Consider the following 22,389-nt stretch of genomic DNA (forward strand, 5'->3'; position numbering starts at 1 on the left):
TGACTTTTGCTAAACAAGGACAGGCCTCTACAGAAGTAAAATGAAAAATAAATTCTGCTTGCAGATTATGAAAGATACCATGAAAACTGCACTGCTGTTAAGTTCTTCCTTTAAGCAGCTTCTCTTTAGATAGCATGCAGCGTGAGCTTATATGTGGTTAAACAAACCAGCAGTTCCAAGTAAATGGAGCCTCTCAGAAAGGAAATCACTCTATTCATCTTCCAGCATCCTATTCTTCCATTACAGACAACTAGATTTATTCCTCAACATAAAACTGTCCGTTGTGTTGAGTGATAAATCAGAGATACAAAGCATGATTAGACATGTTAAATAAAAGTTTATTTTTTTTACCTTAGAAAGGGAATGAGTTAGTTTAAAACTGATATTGTTGTGCAATTCTTGCCTCCAGAATACCTAAGAAAAGCCACCAGTTTCTGAAATAAAGCTGAGAACACTTTTTTTTTTTAATCTTGTATATATTTTTAATAGTAATGCTCAAACTACAGGCAAGACGATAAATACGTTATATAAGAAGAATTCAAAGAACTTTATGTGAAGATGTTATTCCGGCTACTACTAAAATATCATTAATCAGTAGTTTTGTACATTAAAACACTAGTAGTGCTGCATTTACTGCCCTAATTTAAAGATCATTATAGCATAATCTAAAGCATGAATATCTCAATGTCAGCACCATATGAACCTCTTCAGTTCAAGACATCAAAATAAATCCTTTTTCCTCTTTTCTTTTTTTGTTCTGACATAACTACCACTCCAGAACAGTCATCAATCAGAAAAGAGACTAAAATCAGGCACAAGTTCAGATTTCATTGTGCTCAGAATATGACCAATGAGGTATCACTTGCTCATAGTGAAGTTCAAATCTTTAACAGAGCATCAGTTACTTTTCACTGAAAAAAGTTCAGCAGCAGCATTTAATTTGTTATTTCTTCTACAGTATCTATGTCACTGCTACAACGAAACAAAATTAATCAGCATTCTAGACAATTTCTTATTTATTGCCCTCTAACAGGACAATTCTCTAACTTCTTCAGATCCTACAGCACCAAATAGTATCTAGATACATCCTACTTATTGACAGCATTCAAATTAAAAACCAAAAAAATTCCATTTTCTTCCTTTAGATGAATATTCTAATAATTAAGCTAATAATGTGACACAAGAACAAATACAGTAGACCTCATGAAATGTTTTCTGCTTTATTCCATTTGACTTATTATGAGATGTGAACACGCACTTTAGACTACATTGCACTATAAATGCATACAGGCAAAGATAAAAAGATTGTGAAGAACATTCTAAAGTACTGTAAGAGAAACAGTAATAGCATCATAGTTCTGTTGTGTTTTGTTGTTTTTTGTTTTTTTTTTTAAACAATCCTTAATTATGCTCTCAGAAGAAGCTGTCTTAAAAAGTTAAATGCTGACATTGCAGTTAAAATTGAATTATAGGAACAAAGAAGGAATTCTCTTGAAAAAGTGGATCTCTGGGTATGCTGGAGTGATTAAAGTGTTTCAAAATTATTACAAAAAGACATATTTCTCTCAGGAGAATTGGAAAAAAAATTAAGTAAGAATTAATCAAGAAGCTCACTGTAACTTGCATTGTGTACTCCATCTTTACAACTTGTCCAAACCACAAGGCTTCTCCTGTTACTACCATATTACAACATTACCAGAAGTCTCATAGATTTGAATCATTAAAATAGATATTTTACCTCTATCAAATATGGAAGTGAAATGATAGCTAGACACCCACTCCAGAATGCAGTCACACTTAATCAAACAGGGTACTTTTTCATAGATTTCATTACTTTGCCATTGTCACTATACATTATGAGAGTCTAAATAATTTGGAACTCCTGGTGTACCTCCAGCTGATAAGCAAAATATTGTTCAAAAGCTTGACTATTACAAGCAGATAATTAGAAATATATAACAATTTTCCATAATTGCAGAAATATGTGCCATATATATTGTCTAGTTTCTTCTATTCTCTGTTCATTCTTTAAATTCTATCAATATTAAGATAAATTGTTAAACAGGTCTTGTGAAGCTGATCTGCATGACTGAAATCAGATTTCAATTATTAAATTTTGTACTCCACTTAAGACTCATACCCTGAACAAGAAAGCTCCCTAACATCTGTAACAAAGACCTTTGAACTCCACTTGAATACAGTACACAGCTAACAGGGCAAAGAAGAGATATATCCAAAATTCTCTGAACAAATGAGAACCTCAGCATAAAACAATTATTTTTTCTTGCATGTTTAATGCAACTATGCACAGTCTTGAGATATATCTTAAGCTAAACAAAACAAAAATAAAACAAAACTAACAAAAATATTCATTTTGCCACTTCATATAAATAGGGTTATTCTGTCTTAAGTCATTCTGCCTCATGCCTCCCTATGAATTAATGCATATTTTAGTTCAGTTCATTTCAGCAGTTTCACATAGCTGTTGCACACTGACCACACATGCAAAAGTTAAAAACATCCTTCCGAGTTGGTTTCTAGACAAGTTAGTAAGATACCACAATTACTGTAAATACAAAGTCGCACACTGTATTAGAACACCATATTAGTCTATTCACACATTCTAATTTATCAATTTCACTGTTTGTAAACTGAGTGCTGTCCATGTCGAAGTACTGTGGTAACATTGGCAGTATGTTTGTTTGTTTTCTTTGTTTTGTGATGCTTTCTTTTCTTAGGTTGGTTTTTAGTTGGTTTTTGTGTGTGCACACACGTGTGCAGTCTTTGCAGTAACCACACAAACATTAGTCTAGAAAGGTAAACAGATAAAATTGAATCCTGCCCAATTTTGATACTTTTGTAAAAGCCATTTAGTTTGTACACTGTGATGGAAAGAATTAACAAAAAGCAGTCTTTAGAGCACATCTAAAGCTTTCTTGCAAGTAATACCCCACTATGCTATTTCAGATCTTTAAAAAGAATGTATGAAGGATTATTCTTCCCTCAGATTACCTTAGAGGTTCTCTAATGTATATCTTATGAAACCGGCAAGGCACTTCTGTCAGCTCTCTAGAGGACTATTCTAAAGCAGAATAATTTTCCTGTCAACTTTTGCTGTGTTGTCAACAGAATTATACCTAGTTTGACAGCAGGCTAGGGTAAAAGAGCAAGAGGATGCAATACACTGAAAAAGTAAAAGAAGTTTATAATTGGAAGTCTTACAGTACTTCTCTTGGTTTCTGAAGGATTCATACAGAAACAGAGCACTACTTTGTAAAGTTTCTGATTATCACATTTATTTTATCATCACTTCCCATCTATTTTTCTAATATCAGCTATTTATCCTTTCCCAGAAAAAAAAAACAAAAAAACAAAAACCCATGCCTTCCCTACTCAGTAGGAATTCTTTGATCAAACTTTCAACTTCCGCATAATGATTTTCTATCATACTAATGGCTCTGATCTCTTTATTTGTTTCTTGCAACTACTGCTATAGTACAAAAACTTTAAAAACCATATTTGTAAGTTTCAGTCTTATACTATATGGGACAGGTTGCTACACATCTTCCTAAAATTAAAAAGAATTATAATGAATGAATCAAAAGATAAGCAGTAGGTTCCTAAACAAAGGTATAAAAATATTAGCTTTTTAGGGAAAAAAATAAATAGGCACAGACATTTTCAGACAGGAGTTACTTCAAGAGGGAAAAGTAATATACTGAATACTTATATTCAGTTGTTGTACTTACTGTCTTCTGTTTTAACAATTTCATAAATAAGTTAAACATTAACCTCCTTTCCTATTCATTTCTACCATATGTGCAATCAATGGAGATCAAAGCTCTTGAAATAGAAAAAAGACCTAACTATGCTAGACTGACACCAATATTACTGTAAAAACTGGCCTGAAAATATGTTAATATGCTAATGCAATTAAGACCATAGCAGACAAAAATGAAAACAAAGAATGCACAAACAACAAAACTCAAAATATGAATGAATAATAAACCACATCTTTCACTTATCTGTAAAAATCTGATTTGTACATGTAGGATATTGGTAATGTGTTAGCATCAGCAACCTGTGGCTATTTCAGACCACACAAGAGAGCCGGTTGCTATCTAATCTATAGACCACCCTAAAAACAAAGAATTATTGACAAGCCTTGTTTAATACATATTCTAAGATGTGATCTTTGAGCAAGTTAATTTATTAAGTTTCTTATGCTTTAGGTAGGGCATACTGCCAAGTTTTTTGTTTGAACTAAAGTATAATCATAGTGCAGTGATACCAAAATTGATAGATCAGTATTTCTTTCTCTAGAGACTGTTTACAGAACATCTGTCATTATCTCAATATCTCTCAATAACACATAACATGAAATAATTCATGAGTTTCTGTCAAGGTAGATCTGCAAGTTCAATGATTTAATATAATTTGAAAAACAAAGCAGCCAAATAAGAAACAGACTGTATGATCACATAAGTTCAGCTAAACATTTCTGAGCAATAGGTAATATTAACCACAGGATATGTTAGGAAATGCCACTGTATCCTGTGTGACATTTCTAAATATCAGTTTGGCTGATTGTATAATACAGTTCCCATTTCTCTAGGGCCAAACTGAACAGACACTACTATAGGGTGAGAAATTTTTCACACCAATAGTACTGTTGAGAAAAACAAAGCTTTATAATTGTCTGCAGTTTAAAGACAGATATGAAATACTCCAACCTCCATTAACATCCAGGTTATACTTTACCAGCCTACCCATATAAAAAGAGGACTCCTTTTTTAGATACTGAATATAAGACTTCATAATAATTTTCATATTAAACGAAACATACACCGTGTACAATAAGGAATTACATAGTATATATTTGGATTTTTTTTTATTTCAAAGTCCATAAAGAGAACCTGCCAAAATAAGCATTTTTTTCTAATGAGTGATTTGATTATTATGCTATTTAACTGCATGAAGATTAAAAATCAACTTGCACTTGAGCTGTGGAACTAGATGATTCACACTCTTCCAATGATTCCCAGTGATTACAAAGCATGTTTTTGGGCTCAGATGTAGAGGTTGGAAACTATTCATAAGTTATGTAACTGGGTTATATTTTATAGATTGCCTTATCTGTCATTCATATTAAATATTTGAGGTTAAGCAAAATTCCAAAGCTTTGTACTTCCCATGATTCATCTTTTATGAGAAAAACTATTTAGTTATCTTTTTTCTTTCTGTTTAGGAATAATTCAACTGTCAAATAAAATTAAAAAAAAAAAACCCAAAAAACAAAAAACAAAACCAGAACTTCAAAAATTGAAATATAATGTACATTTTCACCACACTAGCTAGAAACTACTTTAATAACAAATCTATTTGTGGCTCGGAATGCATTTCCAAACCAAGCAGCTTTATCACAGCCTAGACATCAGTTCAATTTTCCATTTCTCAGCTGTTGTGGTTTAACCCAGCAGCAGCTCAGCACCACACAGCTCTTTGCTCACTTGCCCTGCAGGTAGAACAAGGGAGGGAAATAGAAATGAAATAAAATCACGGGCTGAGAGAAAAACTAAGATGTATGGAAATAACAATAAAAAAGACAAGAATATATACAGCTGCAATGCAATTGTTTGCCATTTGACACACAGCACCAACATGGCAGCCAATGACCAACACGAAGACACCCCTGCCAATGGCTACAAGGCAACTCTCAAACAACAATCAGTCCCAGGTGACTGCCCACAGCTTTACGACCTTCTGTATCGTGTTACATGGTAAGGAATAACCCCTCAGCCTAATTCAGGCACATGCTCTGACTCCACACCTTCTGCTGCCATGCTGTAAAGGCAGTAGCTCCTGACCACAGCCTGGTCCTAAGAGCACTTTTATCTCTCACCAACAACTAAACATTGGCATGCTATTAACACCAGGACACGAATTTATTATAGGAAAATATATTTTTGCCCTATTTATAGTGTATTTTATTAGAAACTTTGGATTTATGGAGTAGATATTTTCCAAAATTTTAGAATTAACATGGTTTTATGTAAATCGCTGACAAGAATGCACCCAACAACAAAACAGCATTATTAATAAAACCTGAGTCTACAAAGCTTTTATATAAGCAGTTGTTATACCGCTTACAGGGAAAAAAAAAGTTCTGTCTCATATGTTTAATGCCTTTTTGAATGATCATCCAGTTTCTAAAATGTAAGATACAATGATAACCCCAAAATACCAATTCTGATTTAAACTGTAAAGATCACTCTCATATCTATCAAACAGAACTTCCATGTGATACATAAACACACTATGATACATTAAGGTAATTTTTAGATGTAACATCTACTTATAAGAAAAATAAGTAATATATTCAAAGATTACCACACATTTTCAAGTAGTCTTTACAGTCCAGGAACTAATGCAGAAGTGTTACTACACACCTTTCCATAGCATATGATAAACTTAAATATTAATATAGAAATTAAATATTAATTTAATTAAATTAGCTATTAATATTAAAATCTCTTAAATATTTTACATATATTTCCTGAGGGAGATAAAAGTACCATTGAAAATTGACTATTTCTAGCAATTTTTCTAACCTCATTTTTTCATGCCTCATGTTTACATATAGATAAAATAATTAGTTTAAAACCTCACATCATATGTAAAAGTTATGATGCAAATAAAATTTATATTCAATGTTGGGTTTGAATATAAACTATTGAGCCTTTTCTTTTATCAGAACAACAATGAAACTTTATTTGCCAAGTGGTGACAGTTAAAAAGCAAATTTCTTCAAAGAAGCAGAAAACATTCCCTGCATTTCTGCTGATTGAACTTGGATCACAGAATACTACAACACAGAACACAAGAATGTATTTTTCATACCTAAGTGTTGAAAAACACTACTGAATACAGGCTGAATCTGCAGTTGCAAAAGTGTTTCAGCAAGGAGACCAACAGCATGATTCTACTGTTTTGCCCTGAGTATCTTCACTGTCTGAGCATGCACGTTTCAAAATCTACCTCTTACTCCCATATATAAATATACTTCCAAAATTTACCTCTTAATCGTGAAATTTCTTTCTTGAAGTAGTTACGGTAGTAATCCATTTATTTTCACTTATTTCAATCTATAAAACTTCCTTTTGACTTTGTATTCCTTATAATACACACTGCATTTTGAAACTGGTAGAGAACCATTTCCAATCCCTTCCTAATCTTCATTTTATAAGATCTGTTACCACAGTAGTCAGCACTATAAGGCAATTTTCCAAATCATACTTCTGTAATGCAGCCAGATTCCTTTTTGTTAGATCACTTCATCTTGTCATTACTCCCTTTGTTTCCACGTACTTTGTAAACAAGAGACTCACTGCTTAAGGTTATCTTTAATGAAGTTTTCATGTAGGAAGACTTGAGTGTTTGAAACAAAGCGTCAGCAGCTTTCTTCTGAAGTTAGAGGGATTTTTAGAAGGCAGACTCTCACTTAGGCATGAATATAATGACCTCAGAGATTTTAATAACAATATTCTTTATGTAAATTGACATCATTTTACACCAACGAGGCCAAAGACAGAAAACTGCCAAAAGCATTCACTCACACTCAGTTGTAAATTTAATTTCTTGTGAAAAAGCACTATTTTCAATCATAGTATGTGGCTTCTGTATACATGATGAAAAGTAAATGACTAAGATAATTCAAAACTGCAGACACCGTTACACCTAGTAATCATAAAACCACAGGAGTGTGAATGTAGAGTAACCAATTTAAACTTAATCAGTTCTAGACCATTAGACTTGGCAAAACGGTGTTTCTGCTCAACTATACTAGAGCCTGCTGCAGTCATTTCCATTTGAAGGTCAACAATTTCCGTTGTTGACCTTCAACAACACATAAAAAAAATGATAAACAATGAATTTATTCGAATAACAGTCACAGAATAATACTAAAAATAAATCATATTTAATCAGCGGGAAGACAAAAGGATCTTCCTGGTATTTCCATGAATTAAATTAGACTGTGCTGAACCTCCCCCTGTGCAAACACTTCATAGCCTCTCTGCCATGGTCTACTACTGATACAATCATTTGTGGAATATGGGGCCTTTAAGGGCACACTCCCTAAAGCTTGGCTGCCTGGGCTCAGAACCAGTGTAAAAAACCGTGTACCTGAGGGCTTGCCCCTGCTCCTCTCTTGGGAAAGACACCAAGCAAAGCTGTTCTCTAAAGCTCTGATGGAAACCCTAATCAACAACTGCACCTCCTTCTCTGTGGAGCTTTTATGCTGAGGCTCCCATAAACTATGCCTGAGCCTCAGCCCCACCTGCTGTGCTATGAGTCCAGCCACACCTGTACTGGGCCAAATCAGCAATTAATTTGGGCCTCAGCTGTGCTGACTGGATTACTAGTCTGGAAAGTCACTAAGAACTTGTGTAGTGATCTTAATTTTCAACTGATCTTGTCCACCACCACATAACCTATCTTCCCCAGGTTATAGAATTGAGTAAGGTTGCTGATTCTTCTGCCTTTGGTGATGTGTTCAGCTCTAGTTCCTCTTTTCTTAAAAAATGGGTAGCACTCTGACGTACAATGGAAGACATTTGACACTGATACCAAAATTACAGTATCACAACATAAGAGACACTCAGAAGTCCAAATACTTACAGCCACACCTTAAGCATTTACAGGCAACGTATATATAAACAGTCTCTATAATCCCCTTCCGATTTTCAAAGATATCTTGCACACTACAGTAGCAGATAAAATTATTTTCTAAAAAATTCTCAGAAAGATTGTTACAACTCCGCTCAAACAGATTATATTCACAGTAGCGTATGTAATTCTGTACTAAATAAATGAATTTTCCTTTCATCGTGGTTGTTGCTCATTTAAAATACATATTTGGTAATATAATAATAAATGGCATTGTTAAGAAGCATGATTTCAATAAGTAACAAAATGTTACCTGTCTGAAAAAAAGCAGAGAAACAACTTGCAACGTAATGGAAAGTGCAGCAATGACAGCATAGAAGTAAAGTCCTAGGCTACAGCAAGCAAGGATATGCTCAAATGCACCAGCCAGAGATGCAGAAACAAAGGAAAGAACCTGCTTACCCTTAGAAGGCCTCAGGAATGCAGAGATCTCCAAGACAATACCCTCATCTCCATTGCAAGCCCTTAAATGAGGTCTGGGAAGGAGGGATCCTGGCTCCACCCCTTCCAATGGCTCAGGGGCACTGCATGCATCTGAGCTCCCCTAGGTTGGCCCTGCCTTCCCACCAGGTGGTCAATCACTCCTTGACTCAGAATTTCCACTACACAAGTTGAGAAATGAAAATTGAATGAATCAAGAAATGAGAAAATGTGTGTAATACCAAATGAAAAAGATACAGTAATTTTTCCAAATATCCCAATTAGAAACTGGATAAATCAGTGTTAATTTCCATGTGTAAGGGCTAACCGATTTCTTGATATTTCAGAATGTAGGGAAGGTAGGATGAATAGGGAAAATAATGATGAAAAATATCTATTATATGGCAATAATAGATTAAGAATGTCATTAAGTTGTTTTTTTTTTTTTTTTCTAGTGTATCTACTTTTCAACATTATTTAAATATAGAGATTAACAATTCTAAATATTCTTCACTTAAGAAAAACCACATATATATATTCCACAATGTTTCTTCATTATTAAGCTCAGATGTAGGATTTTATTCGCCTTTTAAGGAACAGCCTTTGCCTTCACCAAATATTAGACAGAATTCTGTACAAGCGATCTTAAAAACAAAACAAACAAACAAAAAAAACACAGGACTTTGAGATGCAACTTTGATTACTTCTAGTATATCAACTTATTTTTCTTCATCAAAAATTCTTTGAAACAGTGACTTCAACATCCCTAAACTGAGTAAAGCAAAGGGTGAGATAAGAGGTGTTCAGCTTTATAATGCAGTATTTATGCCATGTGAGGATTACTCATCTCCAAAATATACAAAAAGCATATTTTTTTAACCATCCCTTCACAAAATAACTTTAAACATAAATAATATATTTACCAATTATTATTATTTGGCACAAGATAATTTTAATGCCGTTCTTAAACTCTAATTTATTTAGAAATATATAGATTGAAAAATGCTAGAAAATACTATAATGAAATGATAATCTTAATAAACAATCAGAATTACACAGATGAAACAACTACAACTCTACTTGGATGAGTACAAAAAGGCAAGCATCAGACCTAAATTAGAATGTTTCTGATTACATTGCTCTTTCTATACACAGAGATAGATAAGAAACAAGAAATCTCATGAGGTTTAGCACTGAGAAGTATCTTCTGCATAAACTTGGCTAAAAGATTTAGAAAGGCAGTTTCAGAGAGAACTGAGAGCCAGGTCCCCTCCATGAACATAATAACCCAAGACAGCTGCCTTGAAAGCAATGAGTAAAGTGAAACACATAAAAACAAAGCATAAGGTAATTCAAACATCTACTGCTGGCTGTTCAAAGAACTGAGACTTCCAAAGCTGGAAACAAATACTGCAACCCACATGTCAGTACTATAAGTACATATTTTCAAGTGTAACACAGGATAACAACATTTTTATTTTTCCAGTGCTGACAAATGATGCCCAGAATTTTACTGAAGGTTGAATTAGGCCCTTTTTTTTCCCCTTGAAAAGGAATTTGTCAACAAACAAATCTTAAAGACTGTTACTTCAAAGCAGTCATTTTATTAAGTATGAAGCATTTCACCAGAAGTATAATTAGGAAAAAAAAATCATATAAAACAACTGTATTCCAAGTGGTAATTCTGATAAAACATGTTGCATTTGAAAAATCTGCTAAGGGAGCAAATTGTGCAACCACTGCTGCTTAACCATCAGAATAACCATCTCAGAGGTCTGCACTGAAACAAAGATAATTCTCCATTGGATGAACAGAGCTCAGTGAAGTATCAAAGTGTTTAACAATAGTACCATAATGCTCTCTCAAGCATTATTTTCTGACAGAGTTAAAACTATATTAAAAACTTAGCCCAAGAGATCTGTAACACAGAACCAGCAATGAAACATATAGCAATTATTTTAAGCCCTTACTACTCAAATTTCTCCTAGGCAAACTACAAAATTCCATCTGTGTACTGAGGTGCCTCCTTGAACACTTTTGGCAGAACACATGCATTAACACAAGGGCTACACAGACACAGACCTGTTGACAAGGTAGCAGTTTGCGTATACATTTTTGTGTCTGGCTGTAATCATAGAATCATTAAGGTTGGAAAAGACCTCTAAAATCATCTACTCCAGTTCTCCACCCACCATCAATATTGCCCACTAATCCACATGCCTAAGTACTACATCCACTCTCTCCTTAAGCAGTCTGCAACACTGAGTGCAGGGCTGAGGCTCATGCAGAAAAGCATGCAAACCTGGATTTCACCTGCTCCTGTGGCCCCTTGATGCCACTGCAGAAATTATAGTCTCATTCAGAATACTACACAAAAATGAAGTCTTGTCTGTGAAACGGAGTCACAAATCTCTGCCAGACTTTCTTCTAACCTGACTGCTGGCTCCAGCCATGCACTGCAGCAGGTCCTTTGGAGTGGGCAGGAATCGGCTGTATCCAGTAGAGGGCAGCCCCGGCCTCATTTCACAGATAAGCCAGGCAACACCCTGCTACCAAAACACGCTGTGTAAATCCACTATAGGCATACCATCTTGTTTTTCAAAGTATTTATGTAAAAAAAGGAGTGCTCCCTACCTTTGAAAAAAACAAGCCTGAAAGGCTGATGATTTAAAAGAAATCTTGCTAAATAATGTTAGTGTAAAATAGCTTCATAAAAATACATGCTGGCCATAATCCCATCTTTAAATCTATGCAACAAAATTATAGTCTTGTAATATTAAAATTTGAAACTAAATAGAACAGCAACAACAAATAGTCCATGAATACAGTTTTCTGTTCTGTACTCGGGTCCTATACTAGTCAGCTACAAAACATATATAGTGAATAAAATGTTTAATGACTACCTATTGGCCATAATATTTAGAGACAGTACAGAAGAAATTATTCCCCCAAATTAATGTATAAGTTTTTCTAAGGGTGACATTCACAGCTGAAATAGAAAATCTCTTTCCATAAAGGCCATTTTTGGAGTATTGATCTATGCAATCAAAAAACTCTTTTTCTTCATCTTATCTTTTCCTAGGTGAACCAGTTAGACCCACTTAATATTTATTCTCATGCTATTTGTAAAATCATACAGCTATTAATTTAGATGTTTTTCTCCATTCCAAGATGTATAATCGATAAAACTAGATAGTAACAATGTCTGATCTCAACTGTTTCATCAATTCTACTCATCTTGTAGGACAGGAGTTAACCTTTGAAAAACTGCACATGGAAACATTTTCAATCAACATACTGTCTGCTAAGAATAATGCGAAGGCTTCACATTTTGTGCAATATAATAATAATATTTTTTTTGCTCAGAAATTGAATTTGTACAAGCGGCAAGAGATTGCATAAATTCTATAGGTATGTAAATATTAAGATAATTGTCAACATGAGATCTTTTACACAAGAACATTAGAACTTCCCTTCTGTGTTTTGATGCTATGCCTAATATTCCTTAAACTATTAACAAAGGAAATAAGTTGTTACTAGTTATTTATAACCTTTCAAACTGAGAATCAGCCACACATCAATTAACAACCCCATGTGCTGTTGTAAACAACTGGATTGGATCTCACATATCATCTTCCAAATGCATGTTTTGGAAAAGCAGGAATATAAGGTAACTGCATTTTACTCTGCAATTAATTCCACGACACATTACCCAAATCCCTTTTGTCTACTTGAGAAATAAATCTGTAATAATCCATAAACGTCTAACCATCAGCCATGTCTTAGAAAAATTCTTATGTGCTCTTCTAGTCCTCCATAGAACATACGATTTTATTTGAATCCAAACTACCATCCAAGAAAAAAAGGCTTTGAGGTTAGCAGCCAGACATTCTTTCAGGTTATTGATGGTGCTGTTCTGTGATTCTTGTGGAACACAGAGACAAACAGCTACAAATGAATCATTTCTCATCCTATTCTTTGGATGATAACTGTTAACAAGCTACCAGATGATGATTTACACATTTGCAGTTGCCAGTAAATTGTCATTTTTAATTTTCTTATTGAAAATGATAATCATTTGTTTTGAAGACAATCTTATTCTAATGTGATCTGCTATGAATAGGTAAACATTGCACAGACATCCATTTTTATGATAAGGAAGATGCCTGCACACCGTATTCGCCTTTTGACTTTGACAAAAATGATGCAAAGTAGTTTCCAAACGTGTCGTGATAGTAACAGTAGGAAATACTACAGATGTCTAATATTCTTACAAAACTAACATTTAAAAAAAAAAATCGCAGAACAAAATATTGAACTAAAATATATTTGAAACATGGTAACATGTGAAGCAGAAATACCCCTTTCTGGTCATATCTCCAAACTCAAAAAATCAAATTACTTTCATTACAGAGAAATCACAAAAATCTTCATGTGATATGATATGACTTGATACAATAAATGTCACTAAAGGAAAATTAAAAGCAGATGTTCATTATATAAGAAGATATTCTATTAGGTTAAGTGCAGCTTGCTGCTCCTGAGCCATCACAGAAATGCACAAAAATCAGTTACATTTAAAAGCAGACTATAGGTACAGAACACCTCTTCAAATCTTTACCAAGATAAATTACTTATTTTCTCTTCCCTAAGAAGAGATTCAATATTCAGAAACACTGAGAAACAATTTGCCTCGCAACTTTTTTGCTTTGATCTTCATCAGGATCCTGTATCTACCAAAGTTTACTCAATCTCTTCAGTTCCTTCTAGTCATTATTTTCACTCCTAAGTTTTCTTGTCTAGCTTGTCAATTCCACTGGTTCTTTTTAAGAATGAAGAGATTTCTCTTTCTGTTTCTATACCCTACAGAAATTCACTGTATTTTAATTGTGCAGGATTCAGATGCACAAACACAGACTTTTTCTCCTGTACAGACCTTGTTTTAGGGACATATTTTGTCATTTGTCAGTATGAAATAGCAGTTCTACATGGGAATGCTCCCAAAGTAATGAAGCATAATAATGTACATACCTTATTTTTAACTGGCAGATTACTTTGTGCATTTTGATGATCATTTTGATGATGACAAGTCAATTTAATTGGTACTGCTTTATTTTTCATCTCCAGAAGTTCCTGAATTTCTTTCACTTGCAACTTCAACCTTCTTCTCTCTTCTTCCAAACTTTGCATTTGTGCATCAGGTCTCTCTCTCTTTCCCCATTCAGAGGTATTCTCAAACTGCCATCTTTCCAGCTGGGAAGGATTTGGGGGCAGAGTGGGAGAATGACCAAAGGAGGAAAAGAAAGAGAAGTATGATAAAATCTGTTTTTATAGGATGAAGCTAGCAGCCTCATCTCAAAGCAAGGTGATATCTTAGAATAAGTCTAAGATATAAGCTTTCGCAGTAATAAAATCAAGAGCTGCAAAACATGAAAAAAAGGATAATTTTAACATATAGTTAATTTATATACTTATATATATATATAAATCTTTTTTTAAGAATATTTATTAAATATTTATTAATTAGATTTTTTTTAAAGGGCTATGTAAAAATGGAAAAAATTAGAAATGCTATGCAATCTTGCTTTTTTTTTTTTTTTTTTTTCCTTCACCTTGGGCAATGACTGTGATTCAGCTGCTCCTCTTTCTCTCCATTAAAATCATATCAAGAGAAAACAACTTATAAGCATGAAAAAATTCACAGAAGTAACTGAATGGCATTTTCTCTCAAAAGTAAAATAGCTTTCTAACAGAGGTTGAAGAGCATCCAGATAGAAAGAGCAAACGGAATAGCATATTCCAGCATTTTGTCTAAGTAAAGTTCTCCCTTAGCAAAAGCAGACATTGACAGTGAGTAACAAAATTTAATCTTTCTCATATCATTTCATTGGATTTTTCATGCCATTGGAATTTTCTTAAACAATGAGCAAAGGCATCCAGGAAAGGATATGTCAGAATATAAAGCTGAAATTGGCCAGAAAAATAATATTCATTTAGTAGCATGATTCAAAATGGAAGTGGGCATGGAAAGAAACACATCAACCATCCATGAAATGCTTCCTAGAATTCTTAAGAAAATATTTGAATTGCCAAAAGACAAGTGATCTTTCGAAATATATGTATTGTATTAAAAATGATATATAAAATTCAAATATAAATAAATATTTTCTAAATCTCTCTAGTGAGGACAAAAACTATAATTGATGGAAAATGTAAAGCGATGTATATTTTTCCAGATACTTCCCCAGCTACTATTCCAAATATGGTAAACTGGAGTCCCAGAAAGACCGAGCAAAGTAGGAAGAAAGAGAAAATAATGAGGTGTTTTTTTTTCTCCACAACTGTCCTTTACCAATAATGAAAATGAGAGTAAAAGAAAAACAGTAATTCTTATGATTCATTGTTTCCACATACAAGTTAGAACTCACCATGAGCTTCTCTGTTTGAAAATGAGATCTGTAATACACAAAGATATATTTGGGCATGGGCACCTCATTAACAAAAGGAATAACGGGAAATCAAAGGCAAAAGAACTCTGAAATTACAAGAGAATACCTATTTAGCAATTAATTAGAGTCAAATCCAAATTCAATTTCTAAGTTCATAAATACAGCGAATGGGTGTCAACTAAAGAGTCGGTTGTCAAAGTGTTATGAACTGAATGGATTATTTTTTAAGACATTTTATCCTACCAGCAAAAGTTACTTCCTCAGACTGTTCCTTCTCATCATGGATTACTCATTTGAAAAACAAAACAAAATAAAACAAAAAGCCCCTCAACCACTCTTGAAACCCTGGTCAGTCTTAATGGTAGTATTTGGAGAGAGGTCAAAAGAGCTCTTAAAACTAAAATGGGCCTTTAGTCTAAAATTAGGTACAGTAGCAAAAAAAAAAAAGAAACATATTCCTTTTATACTCTGCATCATACTAAGAGATAAACTGGGAACTAATTTTGACTTTTCAAACCATTATAATACTCAGCAGCCACAGAACTGTCTTTTTATACACAGCTACAAAATTAGTCACTTGGTTAATGTTGGTTTTGTTTGTTTTTTTCCTTTTTTTTTTTTTTTTCCCACGATCTTGGTATAGAAAGATACAGTAGAGTGAAAAGCCTACATGCTCTACATTTATGCCATCTCAGTCTTTAGTACTACCTAAATAAATTCTCTAGAATGTGATAAGCTTCTGCAATAAAATTAAACAGGGAATCAGGGATTGAACTTTTTTTCCATATGATCTTTCCAAAAGTGACAGAAGGAGCCTAAGATGTTAACTCCAACTCTAAACAGAACGTTAGATGCCCGCATCTGTAAACTCTATCCAAAAAAATATGCATACATTAACTGCAAAATAAAACATCGCATAGATCTACTTACCATCAAATTATTTTTCCCTCACGTTGTTCTGATTTATAGTATTCAGCTACTGTTTAGTGGACTACAATCACATATACTATATTTTTGTTTTAAAAAAAATTAAATATCTCAAGTATAAAGTCTTTAAAGTACCCATGAAAGATTTGGAACACAAGAAAGACCTAAGTTTCTTCAAAGCATCTGCCAAAAGATACAAATTCTAAGCCTTAAAGTTCACCTTTTCACAATGATGATGCTAATCAATACCAATTCATTTTTGGCTGGCTTCATGTAGAGAGAAATCACAAAGCCATCCAAGGTTGAATTTCAGTCAAGTAATTAAGCACAAGATGACTACTAAGCCGAGAGGTGATGTCAAAGATAAATTTACTTATCTCTGTGTGTAAAAACTGAATTCATTGCAGCCAGGATGTCTAGAATCTCATGTCTATAATAATAATTTTTGACATTTAATATATTAGATATACAAAGATCTCTAGAACAAAGTCACAAAATGATTTTGTTTATATATCTTTCATAGACAAGATTGGTATTGTTTATTTTAATATAAATAATTGCTGAGCAAAGTATTGGAGCTCACATTTTCTTAAATATTATATTAGCTTATTTTCTGAGTGTCAGTAGTTAACATTTGATTGTTGTTCACTAGAATTTTCCCAAACTATATGCTTATTCCAAACAGCATTTTTCATATAAAGCTCTCCAAAAAGATACTTGCTCTCTCATTTATCTTTGGTAAATAAAGTGCAAAAATGTCAGGTGTCAGATATCAATTTTCAGATTTCAGCTTGGACCACCATCTTCACAAAGTCATCACATGTGATTTTTCTCTGTCTCAATTCAAAAGATAATTTTCTCATGAGAATTTATCTCTGACACATTCACCATGCATTCCTAATTCCACTCAGGACCCAAGTCCTGCGTTACAGCACACTCGACTTGTAGCTCCAGGAGTTCAGCTTGCGGCATCTAAGGCCAATTAGCTGATGTGAACTATAAAGAGCAGGAAGACTCAGCAGAAGAAGTTTACTGACACTTCAATGCTGTTTTTAAATTAACTCTTTCCCTTTCAGTCCCTGCCTGAGCAATGCCTGTCTTCATGGCCCATTGATCCAGAGCTGCACCCCATCCTTGACCCATGACCTGCACCAGCCCTAGTTGCTGGGACCCAGCCCTGGTTACCAACACCAGGCTCATTCAGCTTTCCTTGGTCAGGTAGTGTGGGACTGGGTCCTGGCCTGTACCAGGCCTACCTCAACCTTTTGCTCCTGGCTCTCCTTCATGTAGGGTGCAACCTGCCACCCACTCCCTGAAACCACCCCAAACATTCCTGTCATTCACAACAAAAAAGCAAAGAGGTGGTTCAACCCTTGAGTAAAGTGCCTAACAGCTTGTGTTAACAGAGGAAAAACTAGGAAAATAAATTTCAGAGACAGTCTAGATTGGTCTTTATTGTTTCACTAAAACCAAATGTTTTGACAATATTTGAAAATAATCACAAGTATAATTTTTCCCAAATAGAAACGAATAAGAGAGTGAAATCATTTACTCAAACTCTTTTTTTGGTTTTTTGAAAACCTGTATGTACATATTTACAGTTAAAACAACGGCAGAAGAAATTTATGTGAATGTAATATATGTAGGCTGCAGGAAACTCAGGTCATGATAACTCTAACTTAGGATACTTGTGGCCTGCAGAATAACAAGTACAATTAAAGACATAAGTCCATATTTGCAGAAATGAAATGCAAAATAAAAATATTTGCTACTCGATAATTTTCCAGTGAGATGCATGAGTCCAGTTTTATCTCTCCTTTTTTTACTCAAGTCATATTTTCAAAACAATTTTAATAACTGCAACAGTATTGGTATTGAATGTGTGAGAAATATTTCCTATGCAAGTTCAACTACATGAAGGAGACTAAAGCTAAGCAAAAGGATCAGGTCTGTAATGTTAGGAAGAACAAGAAAAATTTGTATTTCATGATCCCTCTCATAGCATATTTTGCTAAAAGTCTTGCAAAATTGTTATGACGTTTCAGAATGCATTCAAGTCTGCTCAGCCCACTTTTAGATACTGTAAAAAGGATCTTTTTATAACTTCCTGCTGTAGCTTCTGGAAAAGATTAAATGCAATAACTAACAGCAGCGTTAGACATTAACTCAGATTTTTGAGAACAAATCCTCATTAAAATAAAGTAAAACAAAATAAAACCAAACCAAAAAAACTTCAGGAATCTGATTCCCTCTAGAAACAAGATTTGGGATGTTTGTTCTTTAACTGAAAAAACTCACCAACTTCATTTTCCAATTACAAGTCTTTACAGAAAATAAGTTTTTCACTAAAACAGAAGAAAACAAGTAACAATATGCTGATGAACTCTGTACACAGACTCAGAACTGTACTCCTGAAGGTGCTCCAAGAGACCTAATCCCCCTCACTGAATTTAATATTACTACCACCCCACACATTTTGGAACTGTACGATCTACTCATTTCTGCATTGTTTCAAAAGACTGAAAATCACCTAATCCACTGCACAAGTAGCTTGTGCAGACTCACTTTCCTTTCCACTGCACAGCCAAAGACAGCTACAGTGAGACCAATACAGGAAGATGGGAGAGCATCTAGAGGAACTTTTCTCAGTAAAGAAGGTAAGCCAAATGCTATTGAAAAATGAAAATACTGAAAAATGCAATGAAAGGCAAACGCTCAAGAAACATCAACTGTTTTGAAACTACAGAATAAAATTTCAGTGAATATGCATCTGTACATAACATATGTATGAATATGTGCACACACACGCACAGACATCTATATTTCAATAAGGAGAACTTTGGAAAATAAGTATTTCAAATATAAAGAACAGAGATCCTGACAAAACAAACAAAACAAAACAAAACAAACAAAAAACCAAAAACAGACAGAAACAGGAACTCCTCCTAATATGGTTAAATTAAAGAAAAAGTTCTTAAAGCTATACTTTTGTTTAAAGCAATATAAGAGTTCTTGAGGTTTAAAGAGTTTCACTGAAGATTTTTCTCTTTCCTTTAAGGAGGATAGAGTAGGATGGAGGGCAATGCCTACCCATTTTATAACGGGTATAATGATAACAAATACAGGATGAGGAAGAAGAAATGTAAAAGTTCGGATGTGATTTCAAGTGGAAAGTGGAAAACTCCACACACAAATCTTCCCAGGAAGTTTAAAAAAATACAGTATTTGGGTTTTTTTTTTTGTTTGTTTGCTTGTTTTCTTTTTGTTTTTAGCACATGGTTTTGTTATTTTCTGTAAAACTTGGAAAAGCGAGGAAGGTATTTTAGATGCTTCAGGCTGTCAAAAGAAAGTATTTAAAACAAAAATGGACAGAAGACAAGCATTATGGCTAGGAGTTATGGTTTTGATTTTATCTGGTATGGACTCACAGTGAGATCAGAAACAGAAAATGTTGGTTCAACAAGAAATCCTCTGTGGTGCTTTTTAATAACAGCATTTTCTGACAAATATTCTCCAGGCATCTGTGCAAAAAAAGAAACCAAACATTTCCTCACAAGATACTTCACATTACATGCAAAATCTTTTTCCCAACAGAACTGGTTAACAACAGAACATTTTCATTTATCTATTTAAAGTCTAAGCCTTGCTCATCCAGACTGAAACATCAACTTCTAATACTATCTGCCTGCCTACTTATAATCGATAGGCAAGATGAATATGACCTATAGACCCGTGACCCAAAGAAACATGAATTACTGTTTAATAAAAAGAAATTGCCTGTAGTATCACTCAAATATCTGGACAGTATCTGCTGTCAGACCTTGGTAATCCCAATCCTTCTCTCCTTGTGCCTCTTTCTGCCTTGGCTATGAGCTTACCTAATCCCTGTGGACTTCTCTGGTGATAACCACGCTGGTGGCTGGCCTGGCAGCAGCCGCAGAGATGACTCTGCTCTTCTTAGATTCTGAGGCACTGTGCCCCTTGTGCACTCCCTCACAGAGCAGCCTGCCCTTGCTGAACCCTAGCAGTTCTCTAATAAGATCCCCGGAAATTTTCCATATCTTGGCAGAATTTCATATTCTGAAAATTAGTAGGAAAAAAAAATAAAAAAAGATTGCCTTTTAGTTGCAACTTCCTATTTTAATATATTTTAATTTACAATTGAATTCTGAACTCTAAATTAAAAAAAAAAAAAAGAATTAAAGTGAGATAACTAATCAAAATCTAAATTTATGTGGGCAAGTTGATAAGAATATGGTAGCATTAAAATCTGCCTTCCTAAAATCACCTGTGAAATACTTCTGTCACTGAACATTCATTATCTGTTAACGTATGAAGTTTTACTTTCTATTTTATTATTCACAACCTTTTCCAGCTTCACATTTTCCAGCAATAGCAAGCAGCTCTTCCTTATTTCTCCCTGAGGCTCTTGGAACACCACACCACTTGACTTAATTTTGTGTTCTATACGCTGAACTGCATTCTTTATTGGAGTAATACCACTTCTAATCTGTGGTACCAACATATTTCTTCCTAAACAGAACAGAATTATTCTGTCTGGGAATTATTTTCAATTTAATTTTCTGGAGGGAAATTCTTATTTTTTGCAGGTAGACTGCTATCAGCACAGTCATCTTTTTCCCACATGGAAAAAATTATGAAGCAAAGGGAAAAAAAATCTGAATTAGAAACAAAATTTTAAAAAAATCAACAGGTATTTTTATAAATTTTGAAGGAAATCTATCAAAAATTCCAGTTGCTAAAACTACTCCAATTCAAAAAGATTCAACAAGAATTAAAACATTATATTATTTTTGATGACACATTATATTTGATGTCCTATTTATTTGACTTAAGAAAAAAGATTCCTCTGAGTATGGCAGCAGTGATGCAGTACGATTCAAACATCTTTTGCTATGTACATCAATACTGGCATTCAGCTTATATGGGAGCTCAAAACTATTTTGTTTCTAAATTACATACAGACAATGCAAGTAGAGCTATCTACATTGTTTCTTCTTTGATTTTATACAACTATTTCTTGATCAGTATATATTTTGGAATGTGTTTACAGTATAGGATACGTACAGTCACTTTAATAGAGGACTTCATACCTCCAAAACTTTTGTTCTATAGCATAGCTGTGGAGTTTCTGAACACAGCTGTTTCCTAGCAAATCCCTCCCACAGTAGAGCTTTAATGTTCTTATTTGAAGATAGGAACTTGTCTGAAAAGCTAATAATTAAAAAAGATCTGAACTCTAATCTATTAAAAATGCCTTATGTACTGACTCTTCCATTTATAATAAATATTTTTGTTCAAAAATGCTTTTAGAAAATTCTTGTTAAGTAATACATATAGAGGTTATTAAAAACATTTTTCCAGTTGACAAAAGCTGTTTCAGAATGTGGATTCTAATATCAACAAATTCTATCTCTTATTTTTCTACTAATAGATTTTTTCTATTAATATTTTTCTATTAATTTTCCTTAGATGACTACAGTGCCATTCCACTGCATACCTTTCCTTCAGAAACATGTAAGAAGACAGATTTCACATGAGGAAGATGCTCCTGTCCAAGTGGATAGGAAATACTTTACTTTGTCCTGCAATACAACTATTTTGGTGCCTTTTATTTCTTTTGAGATTGCTACTCCTGGAAGACCATAATAGCTTGGTGGCAACTGCAAAGGCTCTTGACTCTGAAAGGATTCACACCTGCTTACAAGCTCAGTGCTACTGTGCATAGGTGCAGTGGCAAGAAAAATCATTACTCACAGTGTAACATGAGGCAGTTTTTTAATGAATATTTACAGTATGTGAGTCTGTTTATATAACTTTGTTGCTTGTCATCTTAAAAAAGTAA

At 33.8% G+C, this 22,389-nt stretch overlaps 1 protein-coding gene across 5 annotated transcripts in view; it reads right to left on the reverse strand.

The window, feature by feature from the left end:
- The window catches only part of CCDC102B (coiled-coil domain containing 102B), a 121,538-nt gene that overhangs the window by 59,441 nt on the left and 39,708 nt on the right, over nt 1-22,389 (reverse strand). For 2 of the 5 annotated variants that reach the window (XM_052704707.1, XM_052704706.1), the window contains exons 5-6: nt 19,952-20,044; nt 14,179-14,400 (exon numbers count right to left, since the gene is read on the reverse strand). The exons of 1 other annotated variant lie outside the window; for it this stretch is intronic. In XM_052704707.1, the coding sequence (XP_052560667.1) occupies nt 14,179-14,400; nt 19,952-20,044 (315 nt within the window). The remainder of the gene's footprint in view (nt 1-14,178; nt 14,401-19,951; nt 20,045-22,389) is intronic. 2 more of the 5 variants (XM_052704708.1, XM_052704709.1) reach the window with 2 other exon arrangements.

This window comes from Tympanuchus pallidicinctus, unplaced genomic scaffold (assembly GCF_026119805.1).
Source record: "Tympanuchus pallidicinctus isolate F22 unplaced genomic scaffold, pur_lepc_1.0 scaffold5, whole genome shotgun sequence".
NCBI lineage: Eukaryota > Metazoa > Chordata > Aves > Galliformes > Phasianidae > Tympanuchus > Tympanuchus pallidicinctus.